Source organism: Dromaius novaehollandiae, chromosome 26 (assembly GCF_036370855.1).
Source record: "Dromaius novaehollandiae isolate bDroNov1 chromosome 26, bDroNov1.hap1, whole genome shotgun sequence".
In the NCBI taxonomy this organism is placed as follows: domain Eukaryota; kingdom Metazoa; phylum Chordata; class Aves; order Casuariiformes; family Dromaiidae; genus Dromaius; species Dromaius novaehollandiae.
In genome coordinates this window covers 5975750-5999007 of record NC_088123.1, presented here as the reverse complement: position 1 = coordinate 5999007, position 23258 = coordinate 5975750, and the positions used below count along the sequence as shown (strand labels likewise).

Below are 23258 nucleotides of genomic sequence, written 5' to 3'. Positions count from 1 at the left end.
GGAAGTTGTAAGTAAGTTTTCGCTTGAACATCAAAAAACCTTTGTTCCTATTAAGAATTAATTCCTTGGGCAGTTCCTTGCTTTTTAAATAAAGCTACTGTTTTTTTGGTTATATTTTGGCAAGAGACAGCATACCAGCCTTCTCCAAATGAGGCTGTCCAGCATAAATGCCAGTTCTTAATACAGGGTTGTTACAGCATAAAAGCACATACTTCTCTTTCTGTACAATAGTTTTTGACTCTTTGGTTGAAAGATGTAATGAGACTAAGTCTGGTTATTGCTAAAGCATTGAATGTGATTCTTTGTTCAGGGGAAGCAAGGCACAGCCCTCTCCTATCAGATAGTCGTGAGGGCAGACTTCAGAGAAGTGGGACATGGTATTTGGAAGCTGTTATCGTGTCTTTGTAATGGGTGGAGGAGTGGTTATTTTGAGCCAAGTGAGAGATAACGGATCTTGCAGTATAGCTGCATTTTTTTCAGGCCAATAATCTACATTTCAAATGCATTTAAGCAAGTTATTAAGTAAAAGATGCCATTTCATTATGCTTTGAATTACACATAGTGATACATGACAGTTTCTGCCTCATTCATTTAGTTTCAGCCATTTTAGCTAGGTTTCCCTTTCAGAACTGGCTTGAAAATGAGTTATGGTCTTGTGCTTAAAGCGAGACTAGGAATTAAAATTCTTGGTTCTCATCTTCTGAGTATGTTGCACGTTAACTGTACATGGCATTCAGTTCTATCCCTTGGTTTCGCTGCATGCAGAACAATTGCCACCTTTCTAACACTCATTGATCATACTGTGTGGAAGACACCACATCGTTAGTGTAGGAGATGACTTGTCCCGATGTATACTAGCTCTTTAAAGTGCAGCCAGATACTTATGTGGCATTGGAGCTGACTGGACTGTCACCTTCCTTCCAAATGAATGTTGTTGATAGGAGCTGAAGGCATAAGCTTGACACTGCTTTCATTGAAATGTTTGCCAAAAATCCCACTGGTTTCAATAAAAGCTGTATCAGGCTTAATGAGTTGCTGACAGACCTCCCACAAATTGAGACTTCTCTCAGGACTTCTGGACTCAGTGAAGCTTTGTGGGTTTGTGGGTTTTCAAGGTTTTTTACAAATCTGCTTCTGCTTTTCTGCCCTATGCATGGCATTGAGGCTTCCTACTGTTGAAGTGCCACTGGCTGGTGTTTCACAGATCAGGAATGTGCTGTGATTCATCTTGTGCCCTCATACAACTTGAGAGAGTGATGTAACTAAACCTGCTCTTCCCATTATAATACTGCCATGTGCCAGCCTGCATCAAACCCTGCTCTCGGGAACTTCCAGCTCACTGGTAGCTGTTACTCGGAGCCCTGGCTACCCTGGAAAGCCCTGGATGCCTCAGAGGTTTCTGTTGCCATACTTGTTGTCTTTGTATTTGGTGGTGACCATTGCGTGATGCCTTGGAATGAAGCGCTGTATCCTTTGACGTTCGGCATACCTGGCCAGTTGTGCAATGCCTTTAGATTTCTTCCTGATCGACTGTGAGGAATCGCCTTCTGCCCTGCAGCATGAAATTTTCTCCTTATCTTCACCCACGTAACTGTGGCTGCTCTCATTGGTCATAAAGTTATCTGTTTTCCTCTTCAAACCTGCTGCAATGTTTACTCTTCTGACCTCCTCACTAATGAATACTGCAGGTTGGATGCACTGCTGAAAAAGCCATTTCTTAAATTTACTTTCTGTTAATCAAAATGGGAGACTCCTTGATGTAAATTAAACAAAATGATACCTCGTCCATAGGTATGGTCAAAGAATATGATTGTTAAAACAAACACAACATCTGTTTCTGATGGATTGTGTTTTTCTTCTTTGGCTCTCAATTCCAATCAAATTTTCTAGACTTCAGTTTAGTTTTCATTCATGATGATAAAAGGAATAGAGTTACCCTTCCAAAGTGGATTTCAAAAAAAGTCTCAAATTTAATTTGAAGGGTAAAGACCTATCTTCAGTAATTCCTGAAAATCTAGGGACCAAAGCTTCCTCCCCCCCCCCCCCCATTGCTGCATTTTTAAGTTCTTATGTGAAGGATTTTTATTTCTTCATGCCATGACCATGTTTGTTATGTGCAACTTCCTTTTTCTTTTAAGCCTGAAAAGGGTCAGATTAAATACACAGGATGAAAAAGAGGCTAAATGGTTTAAATAACTGTGGATGAACTATTTTGGATGGGACCAACTTCAGGAACTAGGGTGCATCAATTGCAAACAGTAAAGCTCCGAGGGAAAATATGCCAGCAATTTGTCTTTTATAACCTTGCATGTAATCATTGGGTAGGAGATTTTTATATACAGTGGCCCTCTGTTCTTGCTTCATTCAATCTAGCAAAGTAAGATGCTACAAATCTTGCCTTTCTTTGAATTATAGTGGCAGAAGCATGTTCCTTTTGCTTGTAACTGGTACATACTGGGGTCTGAAACTTTTCCCATAAAGCGGGGAAAGAGAAGGGAAGGGAGCTGTGATGTTTAAAACACCCTCTTCTTGTGGCTGCAGTGTTCTTTGGTTTTGAATTAACTGCTTGTGTCCTCAAAAGAAAGGCTTGTCTGATGCCCGCCCACCTTTCTGTTAGGCACTTGGTGTTGCTCAGACTGCTTTTGTCCAGAGCTAAAGCAGCATTTCATGGAAAAATAGAGACTTGTATTTCTACAGTGTCTGTTTGTCCCAAAGAAATCCGAGGCATCTAGAAGTTGTATGTAGGAATTCCTATACATATAAGCACACGTGCATTTCCAGAAAGCAGCCATTTCTCATGTAGAGCACAGACATGAAACAGGAATCTCAAATAGTGTTTTAAGCCTTAAAGTAAGGCAGTCCAGCTGTAACCACAGGAGGAAGCTTCAGGAGGCAGAATGCAATCAGCCAAGTTAGAATTTGGCTAAGATGCTGCAGTTTAAATCTTCTAACATTGTTGACAGTGCTGTAGGATTATTAACATCCATAGACTCCTTGGTGCTTGGACTGCATCTGAGAAATGACACCTCCTGTGTGGCACGGTGTCTCCTTAGCACAGTGTGGGCCAGCAGTGACTCAGAAGGAAGCCTGGATTGCTTTATTCATCCCCACCACTTCCTGCTGCACCTTGGGGAGACTTGGAGCTCTCCCATCCAAGTAATGGCTTGCAACATCCCTGCTTAACATTAGTGATTTGGCAGGTTTACTGCAACAGAAGTCATGGCTGCAGGGAGTTTAGTTTAGCTTGGGTTGGGCGCTATACTTTTATGCTGACCTCTGCAAATCCTTGCCGACTTACTTGCTGCATCTAGCAGAGTGGTTTGGTTTTTAACTGAATCGAATACAATAATAACTATTTCTTCTCTCATATTAACTTGTGATCTCAGCATATGTCAATACGTAGCAGCTCTTAATGGAAGACTCTCATCTACTCCTGTAAACATTCATGTTTGTCTCTCCCCATAAATGTTATAAAAGCTTTTCTGCAGTAATATTGATGGGTTTTTACTTTTGGGCCTATTCTGGGGCCTTTTAGGTGTCTAGATTGGACATCCATATCACTAGTGAGTTTTAAATATCTTGGCTTAGAAACACCACTGAGGGGAGGGAAGAGAAACAGGAATGTCAAAGCAACTAGTGCCTTAGGATCAAAAGTCTAGTAAACATTCCTGTAACCCCCTGGAAAACAATGTACAGATTAAACACGTCCTGCGTGTATCTCTGCAGTCATTGAAGTTACGGCAGGCATGAATTAGGGCTGCTGTGGGCAAACACTGGCCCTGCAGTTTAGGAAAGCAAGTATCTGTTTGTGACCAGGGTCTATTTTAGATACTGCAGGGAATTCACATAGTCTGCCTGCTCCTGCTGGATTATTTATAGTTATGATATTTTAAAGAAAGCTAGTATACGTTAGATAATTTCCGTTTGTGGTAAGCCACAGTCATTTGTTTAAGATGGATCCTTGCCAGGAGGCAATATTCCTCATATTGACGGAAATGATAGACATTTGATGTGAATTTCCTGACATAGCAGCTGATTTATTTATTTAATTTTCAGAGAGTGTTGTTCAAATACAAACCCTCTGAACTCTGACTGGCTTTCCCAGAGGCTCTGAAAATGTTTGTCTGATTTATTTGCCTTTTTAAAAAACAAGCATTGTGCCGTACTTCATGATTACATTTTCTTGGGGAACAGCTATTCAGGAACAATTGGAGACTTAGATAAGAGTTGCTACTTTCCTTGCACCTGAGGAACATCATGAAACATTCATCCGTAGGATAAAATTGTACTGCTGCACTTTAAGACATGGATTTTTATCTCTGCTTAAACCAGGGTTTTAAATAAAGAAGGTAGTCTCATTTTTGGTAAAGAATTGGTCTGTTCTGACTTAACTGATCAATTCACTGAACCATAGCAAAGCATTTTCCTCACTGCTTTATATACCTTTTTACTTGTATTGGTTTGAAGGCTAATTCAAATGAGAGTGTGCAATTTTCTCACCTTGACAAGCCTTCAGCAGCTGTAATGAGAGCAGTGAAACTGTGCACCTCAGGCAGGTTCCAGAGGAAAGGCGGTTTACAAGCATTGGCTGCTGGACTTAATCCTATTCCCACTGGAAATCCGATAAGTATTCAGATTAGCTTTGTCTTTTGTAGGGATTAAATTTGCAGGGAATCTCAAGTTTTCATGCTAAAATTAGTTCTTGTCTGGGAAGGGCCTTTAGTAGCAATAGTTTGAGGCATTTAATACAGAAGAGTGGCAGGGTTTTTTGTTTTAAGATTATTTTTATTTTGTTTTGACTGTGTTTGTGAATATTACACTGCAGTTAGCTCTGTGAAACATTAATAAAAAATAAAAATTATCTAACTGATCCATAGCCACTGCTTGGGGTAATACACCCTTTGCTGGGCAGGTTGAGTTGACTGAAGACAATTTCTTCCTCTGGTATCACAGATCTGTGTCCTGAAAGACTAGCTCTGTTGGCTGGTAAGAATGTCTCTTATCCTTGTGGGAACTGAGGATGCAATCGGGAAATAGATACGGTACATACTTTTTCAGCGTATTTTGCACACAGGGTAGCTGAGTAACTCTGTAATGCTTTTTCAAAATCATATCCTGCTTTTGTCAGGAGATGATACATGATTTCTGTAATCAGTTTTTCAAATCTGATTACATCTGTGCTATCTTCGTATGCTTCGCTGCTTTCATGACTGTGTTTTTCACCTTTCTTTGCCTCTCTTCCCGCTTCCAGCAATCTACAATTATGATGCTGCCCAGGATGTGGAACTCTCCTTGCAAGTTGGTGATACTGTTCACATTTTGGAGATGTATGAAGGTAGGTCCCAGATCACTTTCAAGTACGTTCCAGTAGGTTTTAAAATTAAATACAACAAATCAAGCATTTTAAAAAATAATGCAAAGTTTGGATCTAGGTTTCCAACTTCCGGTATGTCTTCCGTGCCCAAAGCTTGCTATGTAGTGCTTGCTGGATAATTTTGAGTTTTGAAACAGTATTAAAAATACATAAAATAGAGAAGCAGCAGTCATGCTCATGCTGTTCCTGGCAGAGATTTGTCCAGGTAAGGCTTCACTAGCATCTTGAGGCAGCACAGGTAGGGAAAGAAACACTCTCTCACACCTCTGGGTATTCATTCCTGGTCTTACACCATACCCGTCTTCCTTAGCTGCTCCTTCTGCCATCCCAAGCACTTGTGTAGTCATGTGATGAACTGATCCAGCTGAAAAATAACCCAATTAAACATACAAACAAAAAAAATACTTTTAACCTGAATTTGTTCTTTGATCTGAGACGAGGGAGGCAGTGGATGAAAGAAAAAGAAATGGGCAGGTCTGCTTTTTTTTTTTTTTTTTTAAACAGTAATGCTGGTTTAAGCCATAATATCATGAATTGGCTTTATACGCTTTTAAAAGCCTCCAGTAGGCTGTCTCTCCCAGTACTTTACAGGTAACTTTTTCCTAATATCTATCTTAATGTAAACTATCTTGCAGAAGGGAAACAAAATTCCTGCTTTAAACTAGATGAAAATGACATTTGTGCGCTTCATATCTACTTATTAAACTATACTATTTAATGATTATTTCACTATTAGGAACGGAATGCAGCCATCTAATTATTCTAAAGGATATACTAATCACCTCTTTATTCAGAGGGTTGTGTCTATCTTCTCCAAAATCTAAATGCTCTTTCCAAAATATAAACTCAGTCATTTTCACAGGCCGCATCAGTTTGAAAAATAAACAGCATACAAAATCTTTTCAGTATCTCTGCTTGGTACAGCAAGCTGGTTGTTTAGCAATTTGTTCTTGGCCAATTGTTCTCTTTCCACTTGTCTTTGACCTTGACACGGGAAAGAGCCAGCCAGTTCCTACATGTCAAAGCAAATTGCTGATGTGTGTTTTTACACTGATGTGTGTGGTATTGGGTGTGGGTTTTTTCTTTAAAGTATGCAATAGTGCTAAATTATGCTTTTATGAAAAGGATACATCTTATACTTTCCAAAACGTGGGGATTATTTTTGGCGGGGAGGTGTTGGGGGGAGGGTGTTTGTTTTTAGCAACGTGGCTGTTCAGTCCTGCAACTTGCTGCTTATTCAGCTGTTTAACAGCGAGACAGTCAACAATAGGGAATGAATCTCAAATAGTATCCGTTTTTTAACCTGAAATTTCCCAGTTTGTAACTTTAACCTGGTAGGATTGATTGAAATTGGGAAAACAAACAGGTTTTTTGTTGTTTTCATACACTGAGGCTAGCATTGTAGAGTCCTTGTTTGTGGCTGGGGCACCTTGGAATTACTTTAGTACAATTAAATATTTTTCCTGGAAAGACTAACCACAAATTTGGGCCAGGCATTTGATAATCCAAAGAAAAAGGTGTTGATGGCCTCTTAGATGGCAGTTCTGTTGTGGGTCGTCTCTTATTTCCCATAAATATAGTTCAGTTTGGAAAGTTCAAATTCTGATATTCTGTTTGGGTGAAAACTCTCCTGGCTTACTATATCTGTTTTTCTTTTGGGACATTAACTTTCAGCTTTGTTGTTTCCAGACATCTGTGGTTGTACTTCTGAGAATTACAGTGTTCCCACAAGAAATCTTTTTTATTTCTTCTTACATTAATGGTATATACTTACAAATGTAACTCCAGTCTGATAAAAGTGGGGGGTTGGGAGAGTTCTTGTTTGCTTGTTCCAGTAATCACCGTTCTCATCTGGATATACACAGGTTTCAATTTAGAAGAAGGTTCCCTTTAAGCAGGGTGTTGGCTTTGCGAGAAGAAAGGCTCAGAGATGTCCTGGAAAAAGTTCTTTTTTCAGTTGGTTTAAGTTCCCCTCCAGTTCTCAGCTGAGGGCATTCTGTAGGCTATCAGTAACATTCCTTAGGGAATTAAGGGGGACATTTTTAGGGCTGTCAAGAGGATCTTGTGTAATGGTAACAATCACTTTGAAAACCTTGTTTCTTGCCAGTGTTTGTTACTTTAGGATGCATTACTGGGTGTCTTTTGTGAGTTAGCAGAAGGCTCACAGGACTGTTGTACCTGCAGTTCCCTTTGCGTTCTGTCCGTCATTTAGAACTTGCCTCCTTTTTCCTTCTGGTTGAAGCCAGCTGGTATTCTTTCCTCAGCCTCGTTCAGTGAAGGGTCTCTGTGTATCAAGCAGCCTTCACTTGAAAGCTCTTTGTATTCTCTGTCTGGAGTTTTGGCTGGCTCCACTCTGTCTGTAAGAACTGAAGTGCACAGTTTGTTCCTTGACTGGGAGGCAGCAAGGTTGAAGCTTGTTCTGGAGTTTGGTGTTAACAGTAAATGTTATCTGACTCTCAACTGGCTGAATGGCTTTAAGACATAACACTGATACAGCTAAGCCACTGGGGGAGGTGTATGAGAAGCAAAGAGCAATAAAGGGAATTAAAGTGCAAGCCGGAAGGTATGGATGCAGTTTGCTTAATACAGAGGTCTGCAGCACAAAGTTCTAACATTTTGTGGCTTTGTCAGAGACTGCAGCGTCTGGCAAACTAAGGCAGAGTGCCCAACAGTCGAGTGCTGCCGTCATCCTGCCTCATGGCTTCACCGTGAGAGAAGGCAGCTTTAAACTATAAAATCCCTACTCATCTATGCTATTTAAGTTCATGCTATCAGGGGTTATAGGCCTGTTGCAAATGCTGGAAGTCCATGGAAAGTTGGCTAAGTTTGAGAAGAGGCCCTCACATTCCAGTTTTGTTAGTAAAGCTTTCTTTTCTCATGCACTAAATGGATGCTGTGACTAACGTTTTAAAAGTCCCAATTATGGCTACAGTTAGTAGTGGGAGCGTTTGGAAGAAGGTAAGGGGATGATAACAGACAACCTGCAGCCCAACAATATGTACAGGCAATCACCACCTATGTTGAGAGTTTGTCAAAGGATGGTTACCCCTGTATAAGGTTGTTCCAACTTGGACAACAAATCTGAGATTGAAATGAGGGCCTTCAGAGTGGAAACCACAGCTGAGGCTGTAGCATGCTAGTGTACACTGCAGCTTGAGCCCAGAAAGGGAGAACCTGTGAGAGCCATTCACTTTTGGGTTATGCAACTTCATAGTTTAGACTGTACGGTATTTGCTTCAATACAGGAAAACAGAGATTGTGGCATATTGCATCTTTGCCAGTTTGCTCTCAGTTTTAAATGAGGTAGATCTGCACCATAAAGAAGGTCTGAATTTGCATATTCAGTGTTTTGCTTCATTGCCTACACTGAGACTGATTTTAAAGAACTTCTGTGATGTCTTAGCTTGGCTTCAAGCAGGGTTTGAAACAACGTGGTGTATTTATTACACATGAACATATGGAGGAAAACAGTGGTTTTTTTTAGTGTTTAGACTTACCTTCTCTTTAGAAAAAAAATGCACAAATACCCTCAATAAAGCATACAGTTTTGTTTGGGTGTTTTGGGCTTGATACCTTCCTGTAAACTGCAAAGCAAGGTTGGCTGTTTGGTTTCAGAAGGGCATGAGGTCTTTGTGGAGAATGACCTTTCCCCCTTGATAGTAAGGTAAGCATTGCTTATCCTGTTTGCCAAATAGTGGCAAGATTGGGCATATGCTGTGAAATTCAAGAAAATAAGGAAACTTGAGGCCTCCAAAACTTTTGAGGGCTTCTTCAGTGGAGGATTCACTTTCACTCGGGGAACCTGTCCTTTAGTGAGCTGGCAAGGATACATTTCTGCTTGGGGGGGGGGGGGGGGGGAATCCTTACTAATCTGCAATGTGTGTGTGTATACATGTGGATATACATATACTTTTTTTTTTTTTTTTTTTTTTTTGCAAGCTCTGGGAAATAGCCAAATTAGGGATAGAAGGAGTGTGTGCCCACATACCATGGTTCAGACCAGTTTCATCTCCTGATACTAATAAGCTTGCACGTAACTTTTTCTTAGCTTCAGTCTTGGTCGTTCCTCTGATTGCCATAGGTAAATGAAGGATCCTCTTTTTTACTGCAGTACAGTGCAGTGGTGTATATTGTGGTACTGAGAAACAGTGCATTACAGTGGAAGAGGAACAAAGACCTCGCGGTTAAGCGCGTGACCTGGGACAGTCTCTGTGATTGCATCACTGAGCACAACTTCCAGTTGTCTAAACTAATTTAATATGAGCAGTTTTGTTTGGATTGTCTAACCTTCTTTAACATACTGCACAAAAATGATATAATGAAAGCTAAAAGTGAGGACTTGTGTTCAATTAAAGAAATAAAGTCTTTATGGCATTTCTGTGCAGGAGTCAGTCTGCTAGCCCTCCTTTCTTTAGCAGACTTCAGCTTGAAAAAGTGTTGTAGTAGTTGAAGTTTGCCACATCATGTTTGACTGAAAAGCCTTTCTCCTGTTAGCACATTGACATGAACTGTTATGTAGTGGTGTTCAGCATGGTTAACAGGCCTTTATACTGTTCTAGAAATGGCTACATTTGAACAGTGGAACCTATTGTTGCTAAACTACCATTCTTCTGGAGCATTAGGCTTGTATGATTTAAAAAAAAAAAAAAAAAAAAAAAGTAGTCAAGTGATCACTGATCATTGCCAAAAAAACCTTCTGTCCTTTTTTAAAAGGATAGATAAGATTATTGAAAATTGGAGAAGAATTCTCAAAAGGTTGCACGAAATGAGTGCTGAAATACAGTTTGCATAACAATATATAATACGCTTTTTGTGCAATGATTGCAAAATGTTTTACAAGGTTAGGGTAAATACTAGCAGGCCATTTTAAATATGAGGAAGCTGTGATATAGAAGGGTTAAGAGCCTGTGTCAAAGCAAATTGAAATCACTGAGAAAGGATTCTCGTTAAGTTCCATGACCCTTGTGTCATACGTAAATAACCTGTACAAGACCATTCAATTAATTACTGACATAACCAAAAATAGAATCTAAATCTTCTCATCCCTGATCCAGTACCTTATCCATTGGTCCATGATCAACTTAAAATCTTCATCCTGTGGAAGGAATGGAATTTCCCCCCCCCCCCCCCCCCCCAACTTTTGCTGGAACATGGAGGGATTATGTAGTCAAGCTGATTGACCTACTCCTTACCCCTAGAGAAAGGGGCCAGAACTGTAAAATACAAACCTCTTTTAAGTGTAATGGCTGATCCATGATTCTACTTTGAGCCTTCTTTTCTAAATAAAAAAATAAAAAATAATTAAAAACTCTCCTTTCTTCTTTGCCTGATTATTCTCTAACTCCCTTTGCCTTCTTGGTGCTGCTCCCTCTGCCAGTCAGCCAGGCATCATCATCTTGGGTCAGCGATGTTGTCCGTCTTCTTACATCTGAACATCCTTCGTGCAGTGTGGACCGTAATCTATACCCTTCATATTTGCTAGAAGATAGGGTCAATGTTTTCAGTTGCGATGCAAGTAGAAGCTTGGGAGAGATTCAAAAAGTTGTGTGCTAGGAGTATGGTTAATTGAGAGCTGAGGCAGCAAAATGTCTTGACATGCCTAGAGTGGTATTTTTAGTGGCAAAGAGCCACTAAGAAAATGCAAGTTTGCATCCTATTCTAGAACAATACAAGGGACATTATGTCTGCACATAGGTTTTTGAAAGGGAAGAGATTCTTCCTCTGAAACATTTGGTGGTGTTACTTGCAGTACATTATTTTGTAAGGCCTGAAGGTGATTGAGGTTACTGCACAAGGCAAGGTACAGGCTCTCAGTCAAAAGCATTTGATCCTACACATGCTCTGAAGTAGTCAAGATAAATGACAAAACTGAGGGTGGAGAGGAAAAAGCATTTTACCTCACACAATTTAGAGATGGCAGAAGAAGAAAGGGAGTGACTTGCCCACCACTGTACTCCTCTCCTCTCTACTCATCAAGCAAGGCTCACTTGAGGGCAGAACAGAATATACTAGTTCTTTCATACACTTGCATTTCAGTGTCCTTGAAATCAACATAGTGTCAAACCCCAAGTGTGAAGAGAGAAGAAATACACATCTGAAAGTGGCATATGCTTCTGAGTCTTTAGGAGCACAGTTATTACACTGTATCTTAGACTTTACTGTTGAAAAACAGTATTTGTACAAGGGCAAGCAACTTTTTTTTTCTCCTTCCTGCTATCTCATCTCTTTCTTTATCCAATAAAGTGTTCAGTCTTCGGACTTTAGGCTGGCTTATTGACCTATGTAACAGGAAGCTCCAGCCCAATCTGTATCATGGCTTGGATGAAAATACATTTCATAGGAAAGAAGACTTTACCCTGGGCTGAATAGAACTGGATTTAAGACACTTGAATCTATTTCTCTTTTTTGTCAGAGACATCCTATGTGACTGTGCGTCTGCAGTTGTCTCCCTTCCTCCCTCCCTTTCAAATGCTCATAGCAGTAGTTCTGTTCTGTGTATTGCATTTGTAAGCTTCACGGAGCAAGGGCCATCACTCTGAATAAATATTTGAACCCTATCGGTACAACCCAAGTAGAAATACAGAGTGGAATGAGAGTGTTGGTTTATAGTAGAAAGAGGTATCCTTTTGCCCTACTGTCTTAGGAACAAATCCTTCTACAAATGTGGTAGAAATGCCTTTGTGGTAGTAGATCTCAAATGGGCAAGATCAATAGGATTTATGTTGTAAATTGTGATGGGAATGACAATGGGTATTTAATTACTGCATGCAAAGAAAAAATATTTGTGTCCCTTTGACAGGTTGGTACCGAGGATACACGCTCCGAAATAAATCTAAGAAGGTATGACCTCCCTTTTCGGTAACTAACTTTTATTTCACACCTTTGCCAGACCCCATCTATTGCTATGATCAGCTATGCTCCTGTTTTATTTCTTGCCTTGATGTTATGCAGGTCTCCTGATCAATGTCCTTTTCCTTAGTGATAGAAATAAACATCCTTGAGCTAAATGTTTTGGAACCATTGACTAGGTACTCCCCATTATAAGCAAGCGTAACATAGTTTGGATCAGTAAAGTGGACTGTTGCATATGCGGGTACACCAGCTCTTTGATGTGTTATTATGGTCTTGCACCCGTACACACCCACCATTGGTTATAAATAAAGCTGAGATCAGAGTTTGGATTCGACTTGAAAAATACTCCAAAAGTTATGCATGGATGGATCTCAGCCAAACTTCTTGAGGTTTGCAAAACCAGAGTGAAAACTGCATGGAAGTCTAGTTTCCCATAGGAATCCTGGCACCTCTCATGGGATAACCTCCTTCGCAGTACCTCTGCATTTTTCCAGGCCTAAATGGAAATGAAAAGAAAATAGAATAGGATTGCAATGCTCCTAGAAGGGCTGTTTCACTTAAATAATGGAAGTTTGAGGCTGGTGATTTCCTACGAATGTTGTCATTTGTGAGCTTTTGTAGACAACCACGAGACCAGAGCAACCTGACAAATGATTATCAGAAAGTTTTGTAGCAAGGACAAACAAGTATGACTGATAGTTGGTAAGATTTTACAGCATTTCGTACAGGAAGATAAGTATCATTACAGTGAAGCAAGGAAGCAAGTTCTCTGAGATGCTAATATCAAATATAGAGCTCAAACTTGTAACCTGAGGCACTTTTCCATTTTTTTGTGATATCCAGACTGTTTGGCTGACCTAACGTATTTCTCTTGTAGGTAAACAATAACACCAGTCAGTTATTGTTCTGCTGATAGTGTTCTTACCCCTTTCTGCTGCTTTCTGTTGAATGTATTTCTGTCGTGTCATATGTTAGAGTATGATTTCTCTTCCTCTGTCTTTTTTAGGGCATTTTCCCAGAAACATACATTCATTTAAAAGAGGCAACTGTGGAGGACCGGGGGTAGGTTGGAGTTTCTTGAGACGTACTATTCGAAGTAAAAATAGAATGCTGTTTCATTAAGAAAACTTAAATAGTGGCACTTGTAATGAATGCTGCCGGTCTGTGTGTGCAGCAGGGGATCGCACCGACATTAGACTTCTGGAGCTGCATAGCTTTTCCTTTTTCCAGAGCACTGTACATCCCAAAACAGCTGTAGGCATAGATGCAAAAGAATAATAAAAAAAATAAAGTTCTGCTAGACATGTTAGTAGCGAAGCAGGTCAATCAAGTTACATTTAGCTCCTCTGGGGACTCCTTCAAGTCATCACATATTCTTGCTTGCAGCCAAGTAGCCAGCAGGAGTGTGGATCCCTTCCTGTCTTGGAAGGCATTTAAGGAAATCACTCCTCATTTGATTCTTACAGCTTATTCTCTGATTATTTTAGCAAGGGGAAAACAGCAGTAGCAACAGGAAGTTACTTTAGAAAGTACTTTTAAAAAAAAAAATTATTGTAGCCAAGTTACCATTTCAAGTGGTGATTTTTTCAAAATTTAAGTTCTGTCTATTTTAGTGTTAAATTTCCAGAGTGGACCATGGGGACAAATAAGACTAAAAGGAAATATTTTGTATTAAAAATCGGTAATGAATGTGCATGTATTTGTTGGAGAACCAGTTGAAGACTTAAAAATCTTAGTATCATGTATGAATGGACTGTATGAAAATTCAGGCCTCTAATTTCTAGTTACATATTTATCAAAAAAGGATGTTTTACTAGCAGGTTTTAAACTCAAGTGTAACACCCTTTTAAAAAATTTTTTTCTTTTTTTCTCCAGACAGCACGAAACAGTGATTCCAGGTGAATTGCCCCTAGGGCAAGAACTCGCTTCTACTTTGAGGGAGTGGGCAGTTATCTGGCACAAGTTGTACGTGGTAAGTTGTCTTCAGTGGTTGGTATTTGGTGCAGGGAGAGGGAGAAGGGGTACTCTGTTCAGGTAAGCAGGCTGAAATGGAAACGATGTGAAAGACTTTTAAAGGCTCTTATTTATTGCCGTATGTGCAGCCAGAAATTTGTGTGTACGTTGCAAGCATCAGGATGTTTTAAGAGTGGGAGTTTCAAAATCCGGTTATGTTGATAATGCTTTTTGCTATGAGACTCAGATCTGTGTTTCAAATTACGGATGGGGGGAAGAGAGGCAGAAGGGGTCCAGTTGGGTTAGGCCTTTAGAAAGGGTCTCTAGTTATAGGCAGTGTTATCTAAGTGATAGGCTCACTAGAGAAAGTAAATTGTGGTTTAGATTGACTGAGCTTTTTTTACACAGTAGCACGGCGGGTGATATTGAGTCATGTAAGACCTGGATTCAGGAAGTCTTGAGCGTATCCGTAAGCAGAACTATCTTCAGCTATTGAGTGAACAACCAGCTTATATGCTTTGCTGTACTTTGGCCTATAACTTCTTTGCATTTCAGTTTTCTGGTGAATGTACAGAATATTAAATGACCTCAGATGAGTTGAGACTGGACATTTTGCGTGGAACTTTAAGATCTTTGAGTAGAACTTGATGCAGAATTGAAAACTACCATTGCTGTAAAATAGGCCTGAAGAAAGGTTAAAAATGTTCTGTTCTCCACTGAACAAGATACGTGAACATAGACAGAACTACAGTTTAGTCTGTGCTACAAAGGATTTGCTGCACCTGAATAATTGTGTGATGATAGAGCACTGATGAAGACTTGCCTCTGAGCACTGAATGGCACAAGTCATACCCAGCATCATGTCAGCTGGTAGGGACTGTGTGAGAGTCACAGGTCACTAGCAGAATAAGGATTCCCGCCTTGCCTGTTGTGCATCTGTCTGTCCTGTATGAGGGCAGGATACCTCAGTGAACCGGCACACTTGTCTTTAATCTTTGAATTGACCCTTAACACTTGTTTAACATGTGTCTTTCAGTCTAATCGTTTCTGTGCATCAGAGATGAGAATTCATGCGTGCATGCATTAGTGCATGCCTGAATACTTAGATGAAAATATGCATTTGTATTTATACATCTGAAATACACATTCCTCCTACGCTGTCTATTCCAGAATGGCTGCAGCATGCCATCTAATCTTGATGGTTGCTTTCCCCAGAATCTTCAACATCTGCTCAGGACAAAAGTCATAGCTTTCCGTTCCACAGTTCTTTCTTCTCCATAGTCCCTGACATCCTTCTGAACTTGGCAGGATAACAAGATATTTTTATCAACCAGTCCAGTGCGTGTAGTTCTGTGCAGGCAATGCTTCTAAATATGACCAGTACATATTCATCAGATGAAGGGCTTGGGGTTGTGTTTTTTATTTTTATTTATTTTTTTGTGGTTTATCAATGTTGGAAGCTGCCGTTAGCAGTTTCTTTATTTCCTGCCTGACAGTGTTTTATTTAAAGATAGCCTAAAATCCCCTGCTGTCAACTATGATTTTCCCATAAAGCAATATGCATCAGGAGGTGTTCAGCTTCCCTATGTGTTGTACCAGCCATTTCACTCCCCCCTCACCCCCCCCCCCCCCCCACCGAGTGGCAAATTGAATTACCTAGTCCATGCTCTGTTGTTTTAATGCATATTAGTGCTCTTTCTTCCTCCCAGACAAGGTAGAGAGCATAAGAGTCAATAGGAGTAATGGGGCGAGAATTGTTTATTGAGGAATGTGGTTGAAGCTGGTGGCCTGTTAAAACTTAGCCTGTCATTTACAGATCTCTTCATTCAGTTTACTTACTTTTCCCCCAAGCATATTAATCTGTTCAACAAGGGGAATTTGCTAACTAACTGATGGGGGGGCAGGGGGAAGGAAGCTTGATTAACTTCAATAGCTGGTATGTAATTTTTTATAGGAGATATGCTATAGGTTGCAAAAGTGTTATCAGTAAGAAGGCATCTGATGTTTCTAGAGAGATCTGAATTGAAAAATCTGTGTCTGGTGGATGTTGGAGGGCCACACATACTCTGTATAAATTGTACTTTTTTAATTAAAAAACAAACAAAAGAAACATGGAACCACCACTTGTTCCTAGTAGAGCAGTAGATTGAATACACATCATAAGATTTGCAGAAAATCTGCTTGCACCTACTCAGGGCTGCACTACTACTTGCCCTAAGCCCAGAGGGAACTCAGCGTTGGTCAATACTCAGCTCATTCCGTAAACAGTTTTAACTGCCACCTGTGCTTATGTCATCCCAGGTTTTCTGAACGAGGGGCAGAGAGGAGAGCGGGGGAAAAAAGCCAGTATTATTCCTAAGCAGTGCAGAGTGATGAATCAGCACAGTTTTCCAATGGATAGGAGATGGCATCCAAATACCTATGCATCTTTTCCCAGTCTTTATTGCTGAGGCATTTTGTGACCCTCTGTCTCCACTTGTCTGCTATAAAATTAAGCAGCAATTCTTTACACTTCATGTTAAAGCACCTGCTGTCTACCCTCTTTATAAATTGCAAGTAGCAAACAGTTTTATATAATCCCATGTGGACCTACATAGACCACTGGCTGTGTCCACAGAAACCACGATGTTGTTTTAACAGCACCTTTAACAAGTTTGAGCCCCTTTTTGCTAAACACATTGTAGATATTTAATGGAATGACTGTCTTCATCCCAGAATGCCTATGATTCAAATAGACAAGATAGACAAAGGATGGGAAGAGAATTAGGGCCTAGGGGGTGGGGGAACACTGAGTTGCCTGTAGTCACATAATGTGTTAGTTCTCAGTAGAGGTGGGAGGAAGAGACCTCTCATCTCCTAAATCTCTGTTTAGTGACCTGGCCATATGATAAAGTTACCCCAGAAAACCCAAGGGATTGCACAGGTTGGGTAGTTTTGCTGAGGTGCGAAATGCTTGCTCAAAGAATTGGAGTTCACAGTGAATTGTTTTCTTTCAAAGCTGATGATTTAAGCGGATTAAAAACGCTCAAACTTGATTTTTCTTCAGTCAGTAGTGATTTCAGCCTGCCCAGTATGTGCTCTGAGACTTTAAAGATGAGAGAATTGTTCTAAATTAGCTCTAAACATATAGTTTAACCAGAGCAAGCTTTCCTATTGAAAATTTCACCAAACCCTAAGTATGTTTTGTTTGTGGGCCATGAAACCACAAGAATTTGTTCCACCCTCTTAATTTAATGAGAAGTCCTATGTGACGTAATTATTGTGTGAAGAGAAAGTTTTGTTCCTGGCGCTCCCCACCACCAACCCCGAATAGCTTTAAGGTCGTAGCTTCAGAATCTGTTTTTCTTAAGAGCAGAAATCTTTTGTGTGCCTCTGCTTAACCCACATTAGTCTTAAAATAGTCTTGGAAAGTATTGTGGTTTGAAATGGGTTTGAGTTTATTTTAATTTCCCCTGCAGTATATATTAAAGAAAAACAAGACACTAAAGGAAGAGGGAGATACTTGAGGAGAGAAAGGAAATAGAGAGGATTTCTCTGTATGGCAGCATTTCGTGTCACTTTTTTAATTTCTGCATTTTCCAGCAAACACTGCACCAGTAGATATATCTCCACTGCAAAATAAATATAAAAATGGGTTGGAGTTTTTAACATGTTAAGTTAACATGCCTTAGCTAGTGTAAACAGTTGAGAAGATAACTTGGAACAGATCTCAAATCGGCAGTTAGGTAGGCCTGTATTTCCCTGAAAGCTTTAACTCAGTCTGCTAACCCAAGTTGCCTTCTCTTTGCAGTTATTTTAACCTGAGTTAAGAACTTTTTTTTTTTTTGTAAACGTGTCTCTAGTGTCTTCCCTATAGAAACTAAAGATTAATCTAGCTTCTGTCTGCCCCTTCACTTTTTCCCAAATCAAATGGAAGTTCGCTTTCTGTAGCTCTCTTCAGATTTGTGTTCTTGAGGGGCAAATTATGAGTAGCTGATATCATTCATGGTCTTTGCAGAAGCCAGAATGGAGAAATAATTGAAATGAGTCTCTCCCTCTGCCATGTGGGAGCACTTGGGTGCATAGTTAAGTATTAACTGCTTTGATCCAGCGAATTTTTAATCTGAAATGGTGAAGGCTCCAAATCTTGAGACATTTAAAGCCTGGGAGTGCAAAGCACTGGAGAATTTTCTCCATGGTCTAATCTTGCAGTGTCATGCAGTGCCAGTTTCACAGATATTTTATTTAGTTAAACACAACTGGTATTAACAATTCAGTAGACTACATTTCAGAAAGCTTACTGGGCTCATAGTTTTCAAGCTACTGCTAGTCTGAAACTGTCCTTTTTCCCCTGTAGGATAACAAGACAACACAGTTTCGTCATGTACAACAAATGACTTACAGCCTGATAGAATGGAGGTCACAGATACTGTCTGGGACCCTTCCCAAAGATGAGCTGGCAGAACTCAAAAAGAAAGTAACTGCTAAAATTGACTACGGCAACAGGTAAACTCCAAACTATGGCCTGTGGGCAGGGGAGAATCCCAAATCTCAGTAAAGGCTCTGAAACTCGGCTTTGAGAATGACCATGCAATGGCAACGCTGAATCAGGCCTCTAATTTTTCTTTGGAAAGGGGATAATTATGGTTTTCAGTCCACCTCAGAATTTGACTAAGCTGGCAGGTGGGCGGGTAGCATTTGGTTCTTCATATGCTAGCATTCTCCTTCACTTGGCAGGAAATCTTACCTGTCTTAATTTTGCAGAAATACTGGCCTGTGGCATCTCCCGTGGAGCGCAGTTTGTGCTGGCTAGCTGGAGCCAGGATTTAGATGCTAGTTAGGAACTAAACTGCTTTATTAGCATGTTAAATAATACAGTTCTATACACCACCAAAACTCCTCCTTTCATTGGTTTGTACAGAATAAGAATCGTTTCCATAGCTCATTTATCTGCCTGTCAGACATCATTCAAATCAAATAAGTCAATTGAGAGGAAAGCTTATGGCAAAGAATAATAACTAGCCGTCATCCATAAGCTTCGTAGATACAGGAGATGCAAAGGTAAAACAGACCTTTAAAAAAAAAAAAAAAAAAGCCTTAAGTGAGAACAAAGAAGATATCATCTTAGAATTAAGTCACCTGGATAATTGTTTTTCCTTTAAAGGGAAAATAATGGGGCGGAGGGAAGGATTCCTGGGCAGGAAAACCAGTGATGTGATTGTTGCAAGGAATGGAGTCAGTGCTTACTGGCTGGCTGGTGCAGCTCCACAGTTTGATCTCTTCTTTGTGCTCTTTCAGTCATCGTTGATTCCAACAGACCGTGTCACTTCTTTCCTTCTCTGACTTGTATGCTATTCAGGATCCTAGGGTTGGATTTGGTTGTAAGAGATGACAATGGAAATATTCTGGATCCAGATGAAACTAGCACAATCTCTCTCTTCAAGTCCCATGAAATTGCATCGAAAAGGATTGATGAAAGAATCCAGGAAGAGAAGGTACTTCTTGTTGCTAACTTAGTCTTCTTCAAGTAATTTGTGCCCATTGTATTTGTACACCTCTCTTAATACTTATATACTTAATAGCAGCAGAGCTAAATTCTGTGTTATTTTTAATGGGAGTACTCTCCTTATGCTCTGCAGTCCCTGCAACAGAATTTGGACCTTCGAGGGCAGCCAGTATTCAACACAACACACACGTATAGCCTGTACATAAACTTCAAGAATTTTGTCTGCAATATTGGAGAAGATGCAGAGCTGTTAATGAGCCTCTACGATCCTGACCTCTCCAAATTCATCAGGTGGTTTTTTGTAGATGCATAAGGAATATAATCATCATGGTATGTCTCTTTCTAAAGAACGCAGAATAGAGATTAAAAAGGAAGAAGTGGCAGAAGAGTTTATCAGTTCTGTTGGTTGCAGCCCCTCTAGTGGTTTGGGAAGGGGTTATTTAATTTCATATGAGATTGGGAGTCAAGATCTTGAGCCCGTGCACTCCCCTGCTTAAAACAGGGCGTTTCTGTGATATGTTAGTCAAATCCTAGGTTATCTCTTTATGCTCATAAGTTTCCCTATTTTTGTGACTAGAGTTGATATATTTGATATATTTGATTCACCGCCTCCCTTAAACTCATGTGTATGCATGGTGTTTGCTGTCAAGTCAGTGCAAGTTCACGCATCTGAGGGCTGGGTGTCTTGCACCAGTAGGTGAAGAAATGAAGAACTTTGTCAAGGAGGCACACTGGTGTCAGACACCCTCTGTCTCCTTCATTGAAGTTACCAGGTATGGCACATGTTGCCACGGATGTTTGGCAGGGAAGTAACTGTGAGTACCCATTGCCATCATGGCCTGCCTCCTGGCTTCTGTGAAATGAGTCACTTTGGAATCACTTTGGGACAGAGGATTTTGGCAGAAATTTTCAAATATTCCTACAGGATCAGAATGCTTTTGAGCTGTTGCACAGGAAATGGGAATATCAGGTGTTGATTTTTTGTTTCCTTTATTTGTAGTGAAAATTACCTGGTTCGTTGGGGCAGTAATGGGATGCCTAAAGAAATTGAGAAACTAAATAATCTTCAAGCAGTCTTTACCGTAAGTTGTGTTTGCATCCTTGAAATTCTTCCCCATGCTGCGGACATTTGAGCTGGGGGGGAGGAGGGCTGTTTTTTTGTGGTTATTCCTCCTCCCTCCCCCCCACCCCTGGGTAGAGAGGGGTCATATGTGGGGTTTGGGAGGCTTTTTGGTGGATGGTTAAGATCTTAGAAGCAGCCTCAGAAGAATGCTTCTGAAAAGGTGTGGGGTTTTTTTGTTTGTTGTTTTGTTTCATTTTTTTAAATGGTAGCCCAGTGGTCTAGTAAAGGGGTATTATTTTGAAATGGTACCGTCAATAGGTGTTGCTTGCCCATGCATTTCTGAAAATCCTGTTAGGCGCTTCTCTTTTTGGAACTTAACTGTACTGAAAAATCTAGCCCTGAGATGTGTGGGGTTTTTTTTGATAGGTGTTTTTTTGGTGGGTTTTTTTTTTGTTTGTTTGTTTTTTGGGTTTTTTTTTTTTTTGGTAATTCATTGCTTTGCTGATCCTCTTCTATGTTGGGGTTTGTCAGTTGCAACACGATGATAATGGAAGAATAACATATGAAGGGAGTAATTTCTGACATGTAACAGGTGACACAAACTAATTGCCTCATCATCAGGATATAGTACTCTGACAATTAACACCATTTATTCTCCTTTCAGTACTGTTGCTAGGATGTGTTATCAAAGAGTAATGGGACATTTAGAAATTGGTGTATGGAAATTGCTAGCATCTTGGCAGTATGTTTTTCTTAGGGTAAAAAGAGAACCATTTTTCCCCCCTTTTTAAAAAAACAGATTTCCCTTCATACATGTGTACCACCTAACAGAAAAGTCTTTTAGTCTCTCTGTCAGCTTCTCCCACCTTCATGAAGCAGGTGGATTTAACTTTCTTTATTTTAAATGATTTTTAGGATTTAAGCAGCTCTGACTTGATCAGACCGAAGATCAGCTTGGTGTGTCAGATCGTGAGGGTAGGGCATATGGAGCTAAAAGATGGGAAGAAACATACCTGCGGACTCCGGAGACCATTTGGTGTGGCAGGTATGAGACTGAGAAATGTTCAGTTGCTAGATTAATTCATTGGAGAAAAGAGCACGATGGTCCAGTGGTTGGGACAGTAGGCTAAGAATTGGGAAATGAAGGCTGCATGCCAGCAAAAGCCTATCGGCCTCTTGGTGTTGGCATCTCTGTCTCCAGAATGGAGATGCTGATACTGAGCTGCATATAGGACTTCACTGAGATCTTTTAATGAAAGTTGTATATGAAGATGAAATGCTGTCACTACTCACTGTTTGTTTTGTCAGTCCCTAAAAAGATAATGCACTCCCATCAGTGCAATAGACTTTCAGGTCTTTGTTAAAGAGGGATTTGGTCCTCATGACTAATGAAATAAAGCTGAAGTTTTCAAAAGAGCCTTAGTGAATAAGACATCCAGTTCCTGTTCAGTTCTTGTGATCTCCTTCATTTGAAATTGTGTAGGGAAAACAGCTTCAAAATAACGAGCATTTGAAACCTAAATATAATTTCTTTTCATAGAAGTGTTTGAGTCCCACCCGTCTTTTTTGACAGAGAGAGTATTCACATTCTCTACCATATGCCGACTTAGGCATCCATGAAAAGGTTCTGTTTAAAAAGTTAAGATGAGAGAAGCTCTCTATATTGCTGTCATGAGTGACTACTAAGGAACTGCTGTTTCACTTTAGATTGGGGAAAATTGTTTTCCCTGTAGATTCGCTTTAGCAACTTTGCAGAACTATGTGTTGAACTTGTTGTTGCAGTGATGGACATAACTGATATCATACATGGAAAGGTGGACGATGAGGAAAAGCAACATTTTATTCCATTTCAGCAGTAAGTACTAGACTTCAGAGTTGATGACATCTCTGGCTTATTTGGGATGGTTGTCCTTTAGGGAAGGACAGATTGGTATGGGAGCCTGGCGGTGTACCAAGAAGGCCTCTACAAGTAGATTAGCTAATGGCAGCTGTGAGGTCTTTGAACAAGAAGATTTTGTCAGTATTCTGAAGCCCCACATTCACCAGAAGATCCTTTATATTATTAGCAAGATTTCATTCTTGATTTACATATCTGTATGATAAGCTAAATAGCTTAGGCAGTCTTGGCACTAAAGCTGAAATTGTTAGACACCAGTATCATCTGAGTTAAATAAGGAGACCACAACCCAAAGTGATGATGTGGGGTCTGGGAGATGTGACCTTAAAAGCCGTTACAGGCGTGAGAGGCAAGATTTTCAGAAACACCTGAGTGCACACAGAGCACGACTCTTCATTGTTGCTATTGTACAGCACCCTGTGTATTGTCAGCCTATTCCTTTCCATATTATCTTGAAAGGGTGAGTCAGAGAGGAGAGATTCCTCTCTGGGAAAGGGCTTTCTTCCTCTTTCTGGGAAAGAAATTCAAGCCCCACTGTGTTACGCGTTTCTGTAACGAGAGTTAGATTCATGTTATTCCTGCTTTCTGATTACATTGCTCACTTTTTCAGCACATTGCAGTGCAGAAACAATAA

At 40.1% G+C, this 23258-nt stretch overlaps 1 protein-coding gene across 2 annotated transcripts in view; it reads left to right on the top strand.

Moving 5' to 3' along the window:
* Positions 1-23258, top strand: part of DOCK5 (dedicator of cytokinesis 5) — a 114340-nt gene that overhangs the window by 37630 nt on the left and 53452 nt on the right. For both annotated transcript variants that reach the window (XM_026122323.2, XM_026122324.2), the window contains exons 2-11: positions 5252-5335; positions 12174-12214; positions 13233-13288; positions 14102-14198; positions 18516-18664; positions 19518-19653; positions 19798-19955; positions 20665-20746; positions 21643-21772; positions 22510-22582. In XM_026122323.2, coding sequence (XP_025978108.2) covers positions 5252-5335; positions 12174-12214; positions 13233-13288; positions 14102-14198; positions 18516-18664; positions 19518-19653; positions 19798-19955; positions 20665-20746; positions 21643-21772; positions 22510-22582 — 1006 coding nt within the window. The remainder of the gene's footprint in view (positions 1-5251; positions 5336-12173; positions 12215-13232; positions 13289-14101; positions 14199-18515; positions 18665-19517; positions 19654-19797; positions 19956-20664; positions 20747-21642; positions 21773-22509; positions 22583-23258) is intronic.